The following is a 20448-nucleotide window of genomic DNA, read 5'->3' on the forward strand; positions in this document are numbered from 1 at the left end:
ATTTTGCATTGGTCGCTCATAAACTGAAAACTCATATACATAAATTGTGTATACATAGATTATGTTAATTAGCTACTCAATTAATTAGCTACTAAAGTTACTCAAGTTAGATTTGAATCTCTGTCGCCTTCCAGATATTTATCACATCAGCGATGGACAGTCAGGATCGGTCTATTGTGCCAATTTCTGGCTATCAACACGAATAATTTCGTCAACATCACCTGATAGTAGCTACCCCTAGATTTGGACTGAGATCGGGTGGACGCGCTACCATGGTCAAAATTAGCAAAGGTAAAAACAATATATGTCATTGCTATACGTGTGGTATGGCGTGAAATATGAGGGTAGCATTGTCTGAAGATGCTGTCCATGTTAGCCTATGCGTTATAGATCATTTTAAGTTAACGTTTGATCCATAACATACAAAGCAAAGTAAGCAAACAATGACAGGTATAAGCTCATTTTTAATCCCGACTACGCATCTGCAGTGTCAAAGGTACAGGCCCCTGAGACGTAAACAAAGGTGCCAGAAAGGTCCCAGAAGGGTGACAAGAAATAGTATTGACGCCTGAGTTTTCCCAAGACGCCTCATGCAGTGTTTTATCTATAGGTACAGCTCATAGATAGATTATCAAAGATGAACAATAAACAATACACCTGAGCAAAAGAAGCTGTCAGAAGTAAAATAAGCCGTTAAGTGAGGGTAGTCATGCAAAGTGCATTTCCCAACATCGGGGCATATGAGTGGTTTCGAACTCGGGACCTCTCGGGGACTATGTGCCGCGATTTGTCTATAAGCGCATGCGTTGTTTGTATTTGTATTTGTATTAATTACCTTCGTCAAGAAGGTTATTCGTTGATGCTTGTCTGTGTGTCTGTTAGTGAACAAAATAAGTCGAGAACGCCTGGATGGTTTGTTGTCGTAGTTGGTGTGTCGGTGTATATGTGGGAAATTTCAAGATGATTAGATTTTGGGCGAAGTGCTTTGCATAATTAACGAGAAAAGTGTAAAAATGTGTTATATTGTATGCTAGAGCATTGTGTTCTGCCTGGGACGTGTTGCCGGTGTTGTTTCGAGGGGTCAAGGATAAGTGGTAGGGTTGCGTATTTGTCATGTGGGAGGCAGGAAACTTAATAGTTGGGACAAATTGGCTTGTCACTCAAGCTGTCGGCAGTGGTATGAGAAAGCTAGCAGCAGAAAGTGGTGTGGAATTTGGTAGAAGCAGACCAAAATTGGATATACACTGCCTTACATCAGGAAGAACAATCAGTAGTGGTGTGTCACAGCATGAGGATAGGACGGTGTTCAGGGTAGGTGGGTTAACCATGTTATATCTAGGAAGGAAGAGGTGATTTATTAGTATACGTCATACTGTATGGTGTACATGGAGGTTGTACATGGAGTATGGATATGTATTGCTGAAGAAGTATTTGATGAAGGGTGGATGTAATATATATAGATAACAACTATGCAAAAGAAGACCTCATTTGCATAATTAATGAGAATATACTATAACTCAAGGTGGGCTTGATGGATGGTCATGATTTTTGGTATGTAGATAGCTTACGTGATGCTTTGTATGATTGGATGATAATTATGCGAATTAGATTCTTATTTGCATAATTAATGAGGTAATTTTAAAAACCCGCTGTGTTCCATGATATGACTATCCAAATATGTGACATTTGTAACCGAGGAAGATAGGAATGTTGATAGATAGAAAATATGAAAATGTAGGCCTAATTTGCATAATTGATGAGAAACTACTTTAATTCCATACTATTAAATAACGGACGGCAATTTCATACTTGTGGCATTTGGAAGTTGTGTGAATGTGAACACCATTGAATCAATCATGCTAAAAAGGACCTCATATGCATAATTGATAAATGTTAGCATAACATTCTTTGTTAAGCTCATACTTTGGACAACTTATGTTATTTGGGTGAAGACGATCAACTGGTATGATTTATAATTGATGAGACACACTCCTAATACGTCAGTCATATTTAGGTTAAAATCATTTGGCGAAGGTATGAGGTCGTAGAACTCTTGTTCATAATGAGACAAGTCATCACACTGGGGCAGCCAAGGCAGCTTTCGCTGGTAGCGGCTGCCCCACAAAATACAGACGAACGTTGATCGCTTTCATTGTTTGTCTGACACGGTTGACACTTGACACGGTAATGGACTATACAAACACACGTACACATGTATTCATCATGGCGCGTCTTGTATGGTTCGCTTTCCTGTCCGCCATTTTAACACTATCCCGAGGAAACGATCGGCCCAACTTCGTCTTCTTCGTGGCCGACGATTTGGGAATCGGCGATGTCGGCTGCTTCGGAAACGACACTATCCGGTAAGCACGCAGCCCATACGGCAAACGATTAGTCAATTTGTCATGTGACGATCCTATATTGAGCTTGTACTTGGTACACATATTGTTGTTCACCCGCCCATGACAACTAGCGCAGGCTGGGGGAATATTACGACGTGGGACTCAGCAACCAAGCTCAAAATACGGCCATCATGACAAATCGTCTGTCAGAAAATGGCTCAGGCGGTAAAACAGTTATATCCAGGGCCCGCGGAATGCTTAACAGGCTAGTACGAGTTCTACTGCGAGGCCATAATAGGAATAATCGTCGAGAAGGGATATACACGTAGCCAAGTTTTCTGTCACAAAACAGCTACATTTTGTATGATACGATTGTGCCAAGAACCTCCGCAATGTTGTAACTCTATGAAAGATGAGTCAAGGGTTTGATTAAAGGCGATCATTTCTGCAAAAGGAATGTGTTTGTATGTTACAGGTGTACTGACGTGTAATGTATTTTCGTCGTATCAGTGATTTGTTGAACTTTGACACGCTTCCTCCCGGGTTATTGACCGATAGGGCAAATTGCATCACCTCATGTTTGCACTTGGAAGTTGTGACTGGTTTATTGAGCAAAAACATAGAACAAAACGGCCTTGCAGTTAACACAGAATTGTGCCGAATTTTACAATCTCTACCTCATACAATAATAATTTCGGAATAAATCATACAATACTTGAAAAATTTACAAATCACAATCGTCATTATCGACATATCTCAAAGTTGACATAACGCGTGGGAGTTACTAACAATCACATTGAAAGCAGAGTCTCTGTTCGACAAGACAGGTGTCAAAAACGAAGGCTATATTGAAAGTAATAACGGCTTAGTTCTGTAGTCTGACAAGGAGACTAGTCAGTGCAGTGATGGTATCGCACTTGCACCCCGACCAATCGATCGCATTGAAACTCAGATTCAAATCAGCCTTGACCCGACAAATCGTTTTCTAAGTTGCGTTAACGACTAAATCTGACAAAGCAAACTCACCAGCGAGATGGTGGAAGGTGTCGGCTTTCAAAAGATTTTTTTTCAGATTGACAAGTTTGGCACTTTGGAAGTGATTGAACGATTTAACGTTTAGGAAAAATATAGTAGAAAGCGATTTGTCGGGTCAAGGCTGATTCGAATCTGAGTTTCAATGCGATCGATTGGTCGGGATGACTTTTGGTTTAGCGATTAGTTCCCCTGGCCTGGGAGTCTGGGACTGTCTGCCATGCTGTTCTCCTCGAGTCGGGGGCAGCCAGGAAGAGAAACGCGGTCTACTTGAATGAGTAGTCTGACCACCTCCCCCCACCCTACCCCTCAGTCCGTCACATTTAAAAAGTCCTCTATGAATCACTGATCTAGAGGGAAAACAAAGGTTAAAGATCCCCTGAATGGTACATTTATGTTCTTCAGAAAAAATGACCTAAACAAAAAGCAAAACATAGAAAAGAACAAAACAAGCATCACGACTGAAAAACTTTCATTCATTTTTCCTAGTCCCCTATCAAACATATGTAAAATTGTAATTGACTCGCTTGTATTTTTCAGAACTCCGAATATTGACAGTGTAGCTGCTAAGGGAGCCAAGTTGACCCAACACCTGGCTGCCGCTGCCGTCTGTACCCCCAGCAGAGCAGCATTCCTTACCGGACGATATCCGATCAGATATGGTAAGTAGTTTTGTCCTTTATTTTCTTGGAACAACGTCTATGTTACACATGCTCTCTCTGTCAGGGGCGGGTTGGGCCTAACCCGAGGAAGGGTTGCTATAGAACCTTGATTCAGTCAGGCTACTTGGAACGCTGGTCACAAAATCTCTGAGTGTAGGGGGATGCTATGTTCGTTGAGTAGAAAAAAGTTTACATTATATCTGTAACGTTACATACAAATAAATTGTCTCAGGCTCGAGTTGTTGCTGCAGTAATTATTTACTCATTGATTGTAGATTCTTGGAATGCGGGATTTGTTTAATCTCCTATGTCTCAATACACTGATAATAAAAATACACATACAGGTATGGTTGGAATGGACAACCCCATGACTTGCATCCATATTAAGACGACCTTGACCTTGGTTTTCTTCTGTTCATGCAATGTAACAGGTTTAGTTGAAGAAGTGTACGAAAGCTTTTTGCAAACATCCGAACGGTTGCCGAGATATCGCCAGCTTTGCACTTCAGGACCCGGCATAGGGGAAGACCCAGGGCAAGGCCTGTATGACGGGCCATTTAGCGCTCTCATTATCTAGACAAAATTACTATTCTGGTGGGGTTTTTTTTCGTGGAAGGTATCATTAGTGTATATTCTTAAGTTCTAAGTGATTTTAGGTCAGGTTCATGGTTAGTTACGACGTAGGGGGGGGGGGGGGGGGGGGAGAAGCGGTGTCCGGGTCCACACCAAGTCCTATAGTTAAGGATAGGGGGCGAACTTAGAGGCCGTTGCCATGGCAACGGCGGGTCTGGCGGCAACAAAAACGACCGATTTCAAGTGAGTCGACGTCAATTACTGATACACCAGTAAAATTTGACCGAATGCAACGTTTATGGCCAATCCCCGCTGGGGGTTAAGGTTGCAGACCACAGTATTTCTCCTATAGGGATTTATATAGTTAAGGATCCCAAGGTGAGATGCTTCGACGCTTGAAAATTTATGGAAAGGTGCAGAATTAGGGTACCAAATTTTTATATGCTTGACTTCAAGGTTCAATCTACAAAATATCTGCAAAATGAGGTTGAATTTGCCGGCTCGTTCTCTTTTAAAAGCCACTTTGATATGCCCCCCGGCGGAGGTCACCGTACTGCAGGCGACTTACAGTAGTCGGGCGGTAACAATATCCAGGCGCGAATCCAACCCGACCGAACAAACATCGTAATCAAACTCGTACTGTCTCAAAACTGACGTATTCCTCTACCATTCACCACAGTTTCAGCCTCGCTAACGTGCACAGAAGAAAAACTATGGCCTTTTCAAGTAATGTGACGCACTACTTCATACCCGAACTACTATGGGGGTCGCCCATTAATACTGTGTTCTGCGACCATATGTCCGAACCAAGCGGGTTACCGAGGTCGGAGGTCACTTTTCCCCAGCTGGCAAAGGATCATGGGTACCGAACAGCATTGCTAGGTGAGTACAGGTTGGTGTAGCGAAACCTATGTAGTAACTGTAGGGTAGTGTGAGGGCCGCCATCTTGAATTGTGACGACACAGATCGCCTTTTTTATTTACAGGTTTGCGTAGCAAAACCTTTGATGGTTTCGTCGGCGGGTTTGCGGAATCGATGGGGTGGTCAACTGGGGTGGGCTAGTGGGGTGGGCTACCTCAGCATCTACCCTTTCTGGACCTCAAGGCTGTGCATGGGGGTTTGGCCTCTTATGGAATTTCATTGAAGATGAACTGGGTCAAGCTGTGGGTGGGCTAGAGAGAAGACAACAGCTAATCATATGGCAGGTGGGGGGGTTAGGTGCACCAGAAATGATAGAAAAGCCATTTATCATAAACAAACTTCTAAGTACTAAGTATACAATTAGGATTTTAGGGGAGAGGTACAAGGGGAAATAAACTGGAAGTTGGATAGGACAGCTAGGGGATGAGAGAGCCTTTGTTTGACAAAATTCAAAACATATGTCTCACATTTAGACTAGAGTGTACCTGAATGCATGTGCTTGTATATAATGTACAATGTATTTGTGGTTATGTGTGTCAGTGTGCATGAGCGTGGGTTGGAATGTTGTAAGTGTGTGTGTTTGTACAATGTATAGTGTTGCTTTTGTTGCTCATTTCTTTCGTGTAGCCACAATGCTCCTGTCCTGTTGGCCTGACTGAGCAGAATATAAATGAACAGGAAACATAGTCCTCCATGTTTAAAAATCTAAAACTGGGGATGACAAACTCCTGCAGGATGTAAATGTATGCTCATTGCCCACCTCCACCCCCCACTGTAGCATCCCCAAAGCAATATGATCAGTTGCATTCTTTCTTGCCCTCCCACAGAGTGACCCATCTTTTCCTCAAGGAAATTCCATTCAATGCTAAACCCCATGAATAGCCTTGAGGCCCAGAAAGGGTAGAATGCTGAGGTAGCCAACCCCACTAGCCCACCCCATGGCCCAGTAGACCACCCCATCGATTCCGCAAACCCTTCGTCGGCATGTGTAGTAGCCGCCATCTTGATTTTGTGACGTAACAGGGTAGTCATACGATTTCATTGGGAGGGGTGTTTTGGGGGATCGCTAGCGTTCTCTCTATGTTCAACAAATCGGCACACAACTATCACACATTCAGCTCAAATAAAAAGAAAAAATCAATACCGATTCATATTTATAGAAAGACACCGTAATCGCTAAACTAACAGCACACCTGAAGTACATGTAGCACAAATACTTAACTCTAGTTTTATACAGTTTAAATAAGACATAGAATGATTCACTCCAAAGTTGCAAAGCACGATTGGGATTTCTAAAATGATACCAGCTTTAAGAATCGTGTCTCAACTTCCTGCTGAATATACGCATTTCTGTGCACTGCATCCCAAAACGTTTCGAGTATCATTTGGGATAGTCCACTTCTCCACGGGGATAGGTGCAGGTCCTGCATTATAACTTTTTTAGAAACTGGACACTCAAGCATTCATAAATATACCGTTTGTTTTCTTACAGGAAAATGGCATCTTGGTCTGAACTGCGCATGGGCAGGGGACCACTGCCACCATCCCAGTAAGTTCGGTTTTGATTATTTTTACGGACTCCCCGTTAGCAACGGCCTGGACTGTGACCCGGATGCGAAGGAAACAATGGGGCAGCGCTTCGCTCAGATACTCTCTCGACGTCTACGATTGGTGGAGATATCGACGTCTATTTTTGTTGTCATCTTGGCGCTTAAGTACTTCAAGTACATTCAATGGAAAACAGTGATTCTGTTCTCCGTATTTGGTTCGTCACTTCTGGCATATCCACATCTAAGACAGATCGGTGGAAGACGTTTAAACTGCGTGATGATGAGGGATGATGACATCATAGAAATGCCGTTCAACATCTCCACCATCACGCCCAGGATGACACTGGAGGCCATCAAGTACCTCGAAGAAAGTAAAACCGCAAACGAGCCCTTCTTGTTGGAAGTCTCCTTTTGGAACCCGCATACCGCCCTCCTTCCTTATAAGGAGTTCCGCGGGAAAAGCCGACACGGTCCCTATGGCGACAGTGTAGAGGAGATGGACTGGAGCATAGGGGTTGTCATGGCTACGTTAGAACGACTGGGTCTGACGGACAACACCTTTGTGTACTTCACGTCTGACAACGGCGGCCATATTGAAACTGGGGAACATGGAGGGTCAAACGGCATACATAAGGGTAATGAATGATGTAATTGTTCTACCTTTAAGACTTGAAAACATGGATTCACTTTTTCTTTTACTTAACATATTGCTTAAATCTCATTGAATAGCATATCACAGGATCAAAAATTTTTGACAGAAATATTTTTTTATAATGTTGAAAGTTTGAAATCCAACCAAAACGATGTCACTCCTCTGGATATCTATATACATATACAGCGTACATACCACTTCTTTGTGACTAAGAGACCCAGTGTTTCTGCAAAATTTAAAACAAATTAGACTTCAACGAGCTCATTGTTCTTTTCATGGAACGCCGCTATTCTTCTCATATGTAGACCATAATGTTTTTTCTTCATCTCTTACAGGAGGCAAAGGCCAGGGAGGCTCTGAAGGGGGAATCCGTATGCCTACAATTGTGCAGTGGCCGAGGTATTTCAAAAATATTCATTGCATCCTGAAGGCTTTAGCTGAATCTATCGCTTCGATCATATCAATGGCATTGTTTGTTTATCATACATTTATTTGCGGAAATCATCTACTAAAGGTATGTAATGTATTTCTATATTATGCATTTGTGGGGTCGGTTGTAATTTGCCTTGACGAAATTTGTCTACTTAATACAGGAAAATCAAGCCCGGTACTGTAGTCACGGAGGCCACGAGTCAGATGGACATTTTCCCCACGGTAGCAGACATCCTCAAGGCCCCGCTTCCACAGGACAGGGTGATGGACGGGCGGAACATCCTGCCGTTGCTAGGAGGGTCCAAGCAACCGTCTCCACACGACTTCCTGTTTCACTATTGTGGGGAATACTTACACGCCGTTAGGTACAGGCCCAGGGACGGTGAGTCTATTGGTTTGTTTGCTTGTTTTTGTTTTGTTTTTTGTTTGTATCATCACGTGCTGCTTGTATGACTACTGTGGTGGCAAGTCCACATTTTTAGGAAAGGTGAATCCGTTTGTTGCTTTGTTTCTGTTTGTACCTCAGAACCAGTCAACCATCATCAGGCTTATTGCGTACAACCAAGGAGGTTAAAATAAGAAGGTCTCATTTTAACCTCCTTGGTACAACATAATTTCTAACACTCTAAGCAGAGGTTAGGCCCTAGCTTGTTTTTGACGTCGTTTTAGGTGTGTTTGTCGGGATTCCTATTTTTGTGATGTTTTCTTTATGTTTGGCCGGCGGACATAAAGAAAACGCACGTGAAAGCCCGACAAAAAACGCTTACAATGACGTCAAAAACGAGCCGGAGCCGAACCTCTGGTTGGAGAGCAATTATTTTCTTACTTGGGGCTGTGGTTAACTAAAAGTATCAGTCTTTTCAATTATAAGCAATTAAGTTATTCCTTTTTTTTCTTCTTTTTTTTTACAGGAAATGTGACGTGGAAAGCCCACTTTGTTTCCTACAACTGGGATCCCGGGACCACAGGTTGCTCCACACTGTTCGTCTGCCGGTGCGCAGGTCAGGAGGTCACCCACAACGATCCGCCATTGCTGTATGACGTCACTAACGATCCCGTTGAAGATCGACCAATCAGCGCCAACTCTGACCCTAGATACCCAGTAGTTATTGACGCCATCAAAAGGGCTGTGGAAGCGCATGTTGAGTCTCTGACTGAAGTAGAAAAACAGTTCAGGCTGTCGAATGTCTTTTCTCGGCCATGGTTACAGGAATGTTGTAACTTTCCGTTCTGCGACTGTCAGGAGAATGTCGATTTGTCTTCTCTACAAATTGGTGGCTAATCATGAGAAAATTTGTAACTTATGATGAGTACATCAAAATGTTGTGGATTTCCCGCGTTTACCCGTATTGATTATCAGATGCCAGGCTTTCTTTTTGCTTTTTTTGTGTGCATTCGGCAAATGCTTTTGATACCCAATCTATAGAAGGTTGGTTGGTTGGTTGGTTGGTTGGTTGGTTGGTTGGTTGGTTGGTTGATTGTCTCCTACCAACCTTAAAACCCTGCAATAATAGCATGTATAAGCAATGAAGAAGTTTGACAAACATGCTGTACCCTTCGTTGTCTTAGATGCATACAAGCGTCAAAATTAGTATAAGCAAGTCTGTCTAAGACCAAACATTCATATGATTATAAGCATTATTACATTGTACTGTATGAAATCGATCAAGCTACATTAAAATCTTGTTGCATAAGAAGCTTAAGGAAGATACATGATTTTTTTCTTGTGTCGGGCAGACTCAAGTTGGTTTTGAATCTTTCAGATATTGGTCAGATCAGTGATGGACAGTCAGAATCGATCTATTGTGCCAATTTTTGGCCATCAACACGAATAATTTCGTCAACATCACCCGATAGTAGCTACCCCTAGATTTGGACTGAGATCGGATGGACGCGCTACCATGGTCAGCATTAGTCAAAGTAAAAATGATATATGCCATTGCCATACCTGTGATATGAGGCGTGAAATATGAGGGTAGCATTGTCTGAAGAAGCTGCCCATGTTAGCGCATGCGCTATAGATCATTTTAGCTCTGGATCCACAGCATACAAAGCAAAGTAAGCAAACAAACAAACAGGTATAAGTTCATTTGTAATTCCGACTACGCATGTGCAGTGTCAAAGGTACAGGCCCCTGAGACGTAAACAAAACCTGTCTGGACGTTGTTATGCAAACCTAGACAATGTCGAGACGGGAACTTGTTTACAAGTCAAAGGCCTTCACCTTTGACACGACGCATGCGTTGTCGGTATTGGCGAATGGGCTTCTTCATCATGGCACGTCTTGTGTGGTTCGCTTTCCTGTCCACCGTGCTAACGTTATCCCGAGGAAACGATTGGCCAAACTTCGTCTTCTTCGTGGCCGACGATTTGGGAATCGGCGATGTCGGCTGCTTCGGAAACGACACTATCCGGTAAGCACACAGCCCATACCATACGGCAAACGATTTTTTAACTGGTCATGTACGCCTGGTAACGATCATATATACTGAGCCTGCGCTTGGTACCGGTATTGTTGTTCACCCGCCAATGTCAACAAGCGCAAGCCGGTTGAATCTTACGGCGTATGACTCAGTTACCAAGCTCAAAATACGGCCATCATCGATCATGAAAATCGTCTGTCAGAAAATGGCTCAGCCGGTAAAACACTTATATCCCGGGCCCGTGGGCTACTTAACAGGCTAGTAGGTGTTCTACTAGTAACGAGGCCATAAGAGGAATGACCGTCGAGAAAGGATAAACAGGTTTTCTGTCACAAAACAGCTAAATTGTGTACGATACGATTGTGCCAAGAATCTCCTCAATGTTGTAAATCTATGAAATATGGGCCAGGAGTTTAGATAAGAGCGAACATTTTTTGCAAAAGGATTGTGCTTGTTTACTACATTTGTATTATCGTGCAGTTTGTACTTTTGTCAGCGCCAGTTGTTTGCTGAACTTTGACACACTTCTTCAGGGGTTATTGACCGATAGGGCAAATACTAAGTAACAGCTGCTCATGTTTGCATTTGGCATTAGTAGTGTAGCGTTCCAATAGTTAAGTAGTTCCCTGTTGGGAATGGTAGAAGTCGCCACCCCCGGGCGGCGAATGGTAGATCCCGAAGAGTCGAGATTTGGTTACGTTGCGCTCCTGAATAGACCTACTCTCAGTCACACTTCTATGGTCTCCTTTCGTCATTGACTCCTATGTTTGGACTCTTACAGTAGTCCAACCACGGGTACCCCGCCCCCTTGAGATCGTATTTTTCTCCCTTAGCTAATAAGCGTCATATTTAAATGGTTGTCCATCAATGACTAATCTAGAGGTGTGAATGACTAATCTTGAGGTGAAACAAAGGTTAAACACCTCCTTAACGGTACATATTAGTTCTCTAGAAAGAATCTGACGTAAAGAATAAAAAAAACTTACAAAGGAACAAAACAAACATCAAGACTGAAAAAAAGTAATTCTTGTTTCCGAGTCAGTTCCCCAGATATAGTGTTGAGTGTGTCTGTCTGTGTATGTGTCTCTATGTGTGTCTGTGTAGTGTGTTTGTGTTTCCGGATTTTTGTAGCCAGAATAACTCAAGAACCTCTGGATGGATTATGTTAATATTTGGTATGTGGCTAGGTGATGGTGATACGAAGGTCAATGTCGATTTGGGGCCCCCTGGTATATGACCTTGATCAACGTGTTGCGTGCATTTTTCCAGAACTCCAAATATCGACAGTATAGCTGCAAAGGGAGCCAAGTTGACTCAAGATCTGGCTGCAGCTTCCATCTGTACCCCCAGCAGAGCAGCATTCCTTACCGGACGATATCCAATCAGATATGGTAGCTAGTTTAGTCCTTATTTTTCTTGGAATAACTCTTGTAATACACATGCACATTCTCTCTTCGTCAGGGGCTGTTTGGGTCTGACCACTGAAAGGGTTTCTGGAAGGTTAATCTAGGCAGGCTACTCATAAACACAGGTCACAATCACGGTTCGCAACATGAATACATGCGGGAGGGATGCCATATTAGTCCCAAGTAACACTCTAGGCTTACATTATTATTGAACATACATAAATGGTATTAGACTCTAGTTGTTGTTGTTGTTGTTGTAATATGCTAATCTAGATTCTCGGAATACCGGATTTGCATAATTTGTTTTGTTACTGATAAGAAAAAAAAATTACAGGAATGGTTGGAATGGACCGCCCCCTACCTTTTGTACTGTTGTCAACCCCATCCGGGTTACCGAGGTCAGAGGTCACTTTTCCCCAACTGGCAAAGGATCATGGGTATCGAACCGCATTGCTAGGTGAGTTAGTGATTCTCTTCAAATTTGCAAAATAAGATTAGAATTTCAAAGATGATACTAACTTAAAGTGTCATATCTCAGCTTGCTGCTAGCTGAATATACATTTTTTTCTGTGCACTGCATTCTGTAAAACTCTTACCGAAAGTAACACGTGTTTGGACTTATTACGTTTTCGTGCTTTTTAGAATACCCCTGGCCAGTGGTTACTATCTTGTCATTGATTTGACATAATTCATAATTATCAATAATCGTTGAACATTTCGAATTGACGATGTTTCACGGTAAGCTACTGTGCCAATGATTGTTGAAAATGATTTTATTACATTAATAATCTCAAAAATATATATCAGAAAAGAATTCCTTACAACGGATCATACCAAAAGGAGCCCGAGAATCATTTGGGATAGTCCACTTCTACCCGGAATTGCTATGGGGCAAAGGATAGGAGCAAGTCCTATGTTGTAATTTTTCTTTTTTAATTTGTATCCAGGACACTTCATAATTGTTTTTTTTTTTTTTTTTTTTTTTTTACAGGAAAATGGCATCTTGGTCTAAACTGCGCATGGGCAGGGGACCACTGCCACCATCCCAGTAAGTTCGGTTTTGATTATTTCTACGGACTTCCCCTTAGCAACGGCCCGGACTGTGACCCGGATGCGAAGGAAACGGTGGGGCAGTTCGTCGCTCGGGAAATGTATCGCCGTCTACGATTGGTGGAGATATCGACGTCCATTTTTGTTATCATCTTGGCGCTCAAGTACTTCAAGTACATTCAATGGAAAACAGTGGTTTTACTGTCCGTACTTATTTGGACACTTGCGGCATTTCCGTTAATAATCCAGATCGGTGGTGTACGCTTAAACTGTGTGATGATGAGGGATGATGACGTCATAGAAATGCCGTTCAACATCTCCACCATCACGCCCAGGATGACACTGGAAGCCATCAGATTCCTCGAAGAAAGTAAAACCGGAAACAAGCCCTTCTTGTTGGAAGTCTCCTACTGGAACGTGCACACAGCCCTCCTTCCTTATAAGGAGTTCCGCGGGAAAAGCCGACACGGTCTCTATGGCGACAGTGTGGAGGAGATGGACTGGAGCATCGGGGTTGTCATGGCAACGTTACAACGATTGGGCCTGACTGACAACACGTTTGTGTACTTCACGTCTGACAACGGCGGCCATATTGAAACTGGGGAACATGGAGGGTCAAACGGCATATATAAGGGTAATAAATACAATCGCAGTACATTAAAAACTTTAAAACATAGATGTACCCCTTCTACACTTTTATTTGACTTTACCCATAGCTTAGATATCATTCAACAATGTATCACTAAATCAAGGAACATTTTTCACAGAAATAAAACATTTTTACGATCTAGAAAGCTCGAAATCTAACCATACCGATGCCACTCCTCTGGATGTGACCATAAATCAGTATATGGCAGAATTACCACTTGTATGCTATATGATTTAGCAAGAATCAGTGTTCCTGCAAAATTAAAGAAACCTCTATTAGTTTTCGACCTCGGCGACATCATTGTGCATCATAGGGAACGCCACATGTAAAATTGCCCTTTGTACCCAACATAGTCACTTATTCAACAGACGTTTTCGTGACCATCTGTCACCTTCCCCATGACAATTCTAACTGTTTTATATCTCACGACAGCACATGTTCTCAAACAGGGAACGTCGCTCATATTGTAGACCATGATATTTGTGCTTCTACTCTCACAGGAGGCAAAGGCCAGGGAGGCTCTGAAGGGGGAATCCGTATGCCTACACTTGTGCAGTGGCCAAGGTATTTCAAAACTCTGACTCAACTAAATGAGATTCATTGCATCCTAACGATTTCAAGCTGAAACAATCACTTCAATCATAGTAATGGTATTGTTTGTTGCACAAATTAGATTTATTTGTAGAAATCATTTACTCAATGAATGCAATGTATATTTGTATTTGTAGGTTACGTTGACGAAATTTGTCTTTTTTCGTACTTATTACAGAAAGATCAAGCCCGGTACTGTAGTGTCGGAGGCCACGAGTCAGATGGACATTTTCCCCACGGTGGCAGACATCCTCCAGGCCCCGCTTCCCCTGGACAGGGTGATAGATGGGCGGAACATCCTGCCGTTGCTAGGCGGGGCCAAGCAACCGTCTCCACACGACTTCCTGTTTCACTACTGTGGAGAGTACTTGCACGCCGTTAGGTACAGGCCCAGGGACGGTGAGTTTGTTTGTTTGTTTGTTTGTTTGTATCATCACACGGCCGTTTGAGTACGCAATGTAGGTGGCGCGTCCACATTTTAGGCCAAAGGTCACGATTACAGTCATACGCAGAGGGTCCATTTTCATTTCATAGAAATAGCATTGTATAGCTTTGTTAAAAGTATCTGTAGGAGCCCTCTTTTTTAGAAATGTTGGCGTTGTTGAGCTGGTATAGTCAGGTAAGGGTTGTGGCTATTTCATTTAGTTAGAAAAACAGGGTTTTAGCCATGTTTGAAGTGCCCGGTACACTTTGAAATAGGTGTAGTTTGGATGTGTTCATTTCTTGTGTAGGGGTCAAAGGTCATCTCGCCATGTTTTGATAAAATATCACCAGTTTGCGCCGGTGGAAAATAGGCGAAACTCATTAGATTGACACTTTATAGGTCAGACTACGCTGCCAATGTGAGTTTTCCATGATCTAAACTTCAGGTAGGTGACTTTTGACAGCCTTTTCCTTATATGTTTACCATTGAAAGTCTAGGGGCCTGTGAATGGTGAACTTCAGCCTAGATTTAGGTGCAGACTTAGGGGTGGTGAATCCGTTTCTTTCTTTCTGTTTGTGACTCATAACCAGCAAACCATCTTATGTCGAAGCATGTTATTTCCAAGTCTTTTACAATACAGAGTTAAGGCTCCAGTTTTTTTAACGTAATTATGTCTTTTTAGGCGGTTTTGTCGGGCTAGTTTCTAGTTTCTGACGTTTTTTTTATGCTTAACCGGCGGACATAAAGAAGTGACAAAATAGAAAGGCCGACAAAAACCTGTTAAAAAGACGTCAAATACAAGCCAGAGCCAATCCTCTGCTAAGAGAGGATTTGTCGTTAACTAAAAGTATTGCTCTTTCAGATTGCAAACGATGAAGTTTTATTTTTTTGTGTTTGCTTCGTTTTTCTACAGGAAATGTGACGTGGAAAGCCCACTTTGTTTCCTACAAGTGGGACCCTGGTACCACAGGATGCTACGCTCTGCGCATCTGCCGGTGCGCAGGTCAGGAGGTCACCCGCAACGATCCGCCATTGCTGTATGACGTCACTAACGATCCCGTTGAAGATCGACCAATCAGCACCAACTCTGACCCTAGATACCCAGTAGTCATTGACGCCATCCAAAGGGCTGTGGAAGACCATGTAGGTTCTCTGACTAAAGTAGAAAAACAGTTGAGGATGTCGAATTTCATCCCTCGGCCATGGTTACAGGAATGTTGTAACTTTCCTTTCTGTGATTGTCAGGAGAATGTCGATTTGTCTTCTCTTCAGATCGGTGGCTAACCATGAACGGATTTGTATCATGATTAATAAAATCAAGATGTTCTGAATCTCTGATTTTCCCAACTTTTATTCGTATGCATTATTAGATGTCACTGGCTTTCTTTCGACATTTTGTTTAGGTCCGTCCCCTGTAACTTTTAAACAATGAAAGCGATGATGATGTAAAGGCAAAATCATACTTGGGTCTCATTCTGCCGTAATATGACGTATTTGCGCAATCATGAATGTGATTTATTAACTGAAACAGATCCATCGGCATTTCCGCAAAAACGTCAAGGTGAATCGCCCACACAACTTTATGAAATAGATGTCTGATATTATCATACGTAGCTCTGGGACAATGACAGTGCTGAGACGGAATTTGACCGGTTTCGACTTTATTCGAGCGCTCTAACTCGAGTTTAAGATATTGACCAATCAGCGTAAAGGGTCTCATTTTGCCCTGGTTATAGGCTAGGTTACCCTGATCCCTGATCCGGCTTGGACCAGGCGTCTGTTGTTGAAGGATGCAATATACGGGTTTATATCTTTTTGACAATCGCAATTTAGATATTTTGTCTAGTTGCACGTTTCAAAGGTTAAGCAGATTCCTATATGTAGAATTCATAATCGCGGATTACTCCTGGGATGTGCCGTATGGTTTAGAATTTGCCCAGCATATTTGTTTGCTACTGGACCGTCCCTATGCAACCTAAGAATATCTAAACGTCTGACACCCCCAGGCGTAAGATGGTTCACGCACTGGCGGCCGGTTTTACAAGTAATCACAGTCAGCTTGTTCGTTCTGCTGCTTGAGCACGACGTTTTCTCGGTGATCTGTGTTCTTGGTTGACCCTTATTCCTGGGCAAAGCTGGTTCATTTATAGCTTGTGTCTTCCACCCATCCCCCAGGTAGGTTCCGATAGCGTTGGAGAGTTTTCAAACTACGAAGCTGAGATCGACCGGTTGAAAACAGCCGTTGACAGCTTCACGTTTGGTGACAATTTATGACCTTATTGTTACGATCTCTTCTAAGCCAGTTTTTTCATGTCACACGCAATTGTGAATCGTTGATAACTCCACGTTTGGTGACAATTTATAACCTTCTTGTTGCGATGTTTTCTCAACCTGTTTTTTCATGTCACACGCAATTGTGAATCGTTGATAACTCCACGTTTGGTGACAATTTATGACCTGATTATTGCGACGTCTTCTCAACCTGTTTTGTCATGTCACACGCAATTGTGAATCGTTGATAACTCCACGTTTGGTGACAATTTATGACCTGATTATTGCGACGTCTTCTCAACCTGTTTTTTCATGTCACACGCAATTGTGAATCGTTGAGAACTCCACGTTTGATGACAATTTATGACCTTCTTGTTGCGATCTCTTCTAAACCTGTTGTTTCATGTCACACGCAATCATGAATCTTGCAATACTGCAAGTCGCTTGGAGATCTATTTGATAGCTTCAACAAGGTTTTAAGATTTATATTCATGAGTAGGTCACGGGTGTAACAGAGTGTTGAATGTTACATAACGAGACACGCGTTTACATAACGAGACACGCGTTCTTGTCATTCAAAATGGCCATTTCAAGGCCAGACGCTGTCTTTCTGACTCGGGGGCTCGAAATAGCACAGACAAACAAAATTGTTTTCATCGCCCGTCTCCTCAGTTAGGTTGATATCTGCGAATTATGCACCTTTAATCCGGTCTTATTTTCTATACAAATGTCTAAGGACGTTTGTCACCCCGACCAATCAAATCACGTGAATCGCAGTGAAACTCAGATTCGTATCAGCCGTTTCCCGACAAATTCCTTTCTAAGTTGCGTTAACGACTAAATCTGACAAGATAAACTAGCCAGAGAGATGCTGGAAGGTGTCAGCTTTCCAGAGATGTTTTCAGATTGGCAATTTTGGCACTTTGGAAGTACAGACGAAGCCACTTAATTGCACCTCGGATAAACGCACCTTCCGTTTAATTGCACCGAATCCCAATATCCAAAACCGGTTCCCATTCACTGCATTGTTAGTGACTCCGCATATCTGCACCGCGCATTGTCACCAATGCCGGATAACTGCACCAAAGTTGACTTAAAAGGTGCGTTGAAAATCGGCAAACGCTGTACAAATGAGCCGATACCTGCCGGTGTAAAGGCGCAATACCGCCAATATGTTTTAAACTGTTTTGAGTAACAAAAGAAGGCGGTCTCCGTTGACAGTTACGTTGATAGGAATCGTATGGGAGGTCCCGGGCGGGTCACGGGGCGTGTCGGAAACATTAAGAGACGAACACCTACCAAAGGCGGCATTACGCTTTGGCAGACAGCATGCTGTACTCAATAAAGATTGCTCTCTACCTGTACTCTCCAAGCAGAGGTAAGATCGGGGTATTTTCGCGGTATTTTATACGTCTTTCTACTTTTCCGTTTTTAGTTGGGTCTCAGAGGAGGGAGACCCAATTAAAAAAGTAGAAAGACGTATAAAATACCGCGAAAATACGTCGAAAATACCCGTTACCTCTGCTTGGAGAGTACTCTACCTGTACACTGTCTTATTACTGTGAATGCATTCAAGTAATTTCGCGTTAAGGATGACATGGGGTGTTGTCGGTGGTTTGAGGTTCGACGCAGCGCTATTGTCACATATTGCTGCAATAATAAAAGACCGGCCGGCGTCTTTACGTACATCTAGTCGGAAACCACACAGCGATTCGGCAAGGACTGTAGACGCGTAAGCGGACATATCAGTCGCTTTAATTTTGGCGGTGTGGTGCTGACGTGATCATCTGTCACATTCTTTAGTGGCAGAGCTGAATCCGCGTCGTAGAAGCGTCCTGCATTCACCGGAACGAGGTATACGCGGGTTCGGCTTACTCTCCAAGCAGAGCATGGGTTTCGGCTGGTTTTTGACTTGTTTTTAGGCGTTTTTGTCGGGCTTTCTACTTTGTCATTTTTTTCTTCAAAAGTAGGTTCGGCTCTGCTATAAGGAGAATGATCCAGTGTCACTGATCTAATTCATCTAACCATATCTACCCACTGCACTGGATACATTGTACAATTCACTACCATGGTGTCGACAGTCAAATATGTCCAGACATGAGAGGGGGCACTGCTCTGGGCTCACCCGTAATCAGTAACCATGTTTTAGTTTCAATTCCTAGTTTCATGGCGGTACATGATTTACGTAAATCAATGATGTAACACAGAAACTGTTATCCCATGCCGATGTTTCAGAATGCCTCCCCTGTAACGTTACTGTGTTGTAATGCGGTAGATCGCATGGAGAAATGAAATAATGCAAAATCAAAACAGGTTCGTAGTCATTTCTTTATTTTCAGCAAATGGTCAATAAATAAAGTTCATAACTGAATAATTTCGTCTGTTTTCTTTGTGCTAGTGTTTCTGACTGACAATACACACTCCCGCCCATGATGGTGCGGTCCAGCTGGGCATTTCGCATAATTGCACCAGCCGGATAATTGCACCAAAACCGCTGACAAATGGGTGGTGCAGTTAAGCGGATTCCACTGTAATAGAAAGTGACCGCGATTTAACGTTTAAAGAAAAGTAGTACAAAATATTTTTTTGTAAACGTTAAATCGCGGTCACTTTCTATTACTTCCAAAGTGCCAAAATTACCAATCTGGAAACATGTCTGGAAAGCTGACACCTTCCAGCATCTCACTGGCTAGTTTATTTTGTCAGATTTAGTCGTTAACGCAACTTAGAAAGGAATTTGTCGGGAAAAGGCTGATACGAATCTGAGTTTCATTGCGATTCACGTGATTTGATTGGTCGGGGTGTTTGTTTGGCATTTCAACATCGCATTTTTAATTTGGAAAAATAGACCCTTTGGAGTACTTGGAAGGCCAAAAATATTCATCATTAAAGGAGTCCTAAACCCCAGAGGGGGGGAGTTATTTTCCAATGGATGGTAATTTTAGGAAGTAGAAACGAATATTTTTTACAGTATACGATAAAGTACCCACTAGTCCCGTGCACAACCAAAAGCATTCAGTATTGTACCGAATTCCCCAGGTGACCCACAGCCTATCTGTTTTTTACAATGTGCCTGACAATGCCTGACAAAAGTTAGATTACAAAAAGAATGTCAGGGTGGTTAAGCAAATCTCGTCTTGCTATGTGTTCTTTTATATCTTATTAACAATTGGCCTTCTTATTGTGCTTAACCACCCTCATTTACGCCGAAAATATCCACGTTTAAAAATGTATGTTTACGCATAGGGAATACACTGGTAGGGTCTGCAGGGGTTTAGTGAGTATCATATTGTTTTGAAAAACACACCCTGTGCAATTCACCACAAGCGGAATTCTGTACAAAGTCGGCTGATTATGTATTGATTGATACAGAATCTAGTGGAAAATAACACCGCCTTCTGGAGTTTAGGACTCCTTTAAGGCAGGGTAAGCAGTAATGTCTTGCCCCACTCCACACTCGACATTAGTTT

At 42.6% G+C, this 20448-nt stretch overlaps 2 protein-coding genes across 3 annotated transcripts; both read left to right on the forward strand.

Moving 5' to 3' along the window:
* Positions 1-209: 209 nt before the first annotated feature.
* On the forward strand, positions 210-16038 carry LOC136424422 (arylsulfatase H-like). 2 transcript variants are annotated; one of them, XM_066413022.1, is made up of 7 exons: positions 210-291; positions 11857-11978; positions 12328-12450; positions 12985-13677; positions 14193-14256; positions 14462-14682; positions 15621-16038. In XM_066413022.1, the coding sequence occupies exons 3-7, from the start codon at positions 12330-12332 to the stop codon at positions 15989-15991; spliced, it is 1470 nt and encodes a 489-aa protein (XP_066269119.1). In that variant the 5' UTR covers positions 210-291; positions 11857-11978; positions 12328-12329; the 3' UTR covers positions 15992-16038. The 2 variants fall into 2 exon arrangements, with proteins under 2 accessions (XP_066269119.1, XP_066269118.1); XM_066413021.1 differs by lacking the exon at positions 210-291 and adding an exon at positions 10402-10578.
* LOC136424310 (steryl-sulfatase-like) lies at positions 2171-9844 on the forward strand. The gene is made up of 8 exons (XM_066412859.1): positions 2171-2363; positions 3915-4036; positions 4381-4414; positions 5403-5491; positions 7023-7715; positions 8068-8131; positions 8326-8546; positions 9076-9844. Exons 1-8 carry the CDS (start codon positions 2188-2190, stop codon positions 9444-9446), a joined length of 1770 nt encoding a protein of 589 aa, XP_066268956.1. The 5' UTR covers positions 2171-2187; the 3' UTR covers positions 9447-9844.
* Positions 16039-20448: the final 4410 nt, after the last annotated feature.

The sequence above is a fragment of the Branchiostoma lanceolatum genome, chromosome 18, assembly GCF_035083965.1.
Source record: "Branchiostoma lanceolatum isolate klBraLanc5 chromosome 18, klBraLanc5.hap2, whole genome shotgun sequence".
Taxonomy (NCBI): Eukaryota; Metazoa; Chordata; class Leptocardii; order Amphioxiformes; family Branchiostomatidae; genus Branchiostoma; species Branchiostoma lanceolatum.

What these genes read in the sequence shown, in the direction of transcription:
- LOC136424310 (XM_066412859.1), top strand. Translation starts at nt 2,188, where the DNA reads ATGGACTATACAAACACACGTACACATGTATTCATCATGGCGCGTCTT. An exon ending in TTCGGAAACGACACTATCCG is followed by an intron (nt 2,364 to 3,914) that starts GTAAGCACGCAG and finishes TGTATTTTTCAG; the next exon opens with AACTCCGAATATTGACAGTG. An exon ending in ACAATTGTGCAGTGGCCGAG is followed by an intron (nt 8,132 to 8,325) that starts GTATTTCAAAAA and finishes TACTTAATACAG; the next exon opens with GAAAATCAAGCCCGGTACTG.
- LOC136424422 (XM_066413021.1), top strand. Translation starts at nt 10,403, where the DNA reads ATGCGTTGTCGGTATTGGCGAATGGGCTTCTTCATCATGGCACGTCTT. An exon ending in TTCGGAAACGACACTATCCG is followed by an intron (nt 10,579 to 11,856) that starts GTAAGCACACAG and finishes GCATTTTTCCAG; the next exon opens with AACTCCAAATATCGACAGTA. An exon ending in GTCAAACGGCATATATAAGG is followed by an intron (nt 13,678 to 14,192) that starts GTAATAAATACA and finishes CTACTCTCACAG; the next exon opens with GAGGCAAAGGCCAGGGAGGC.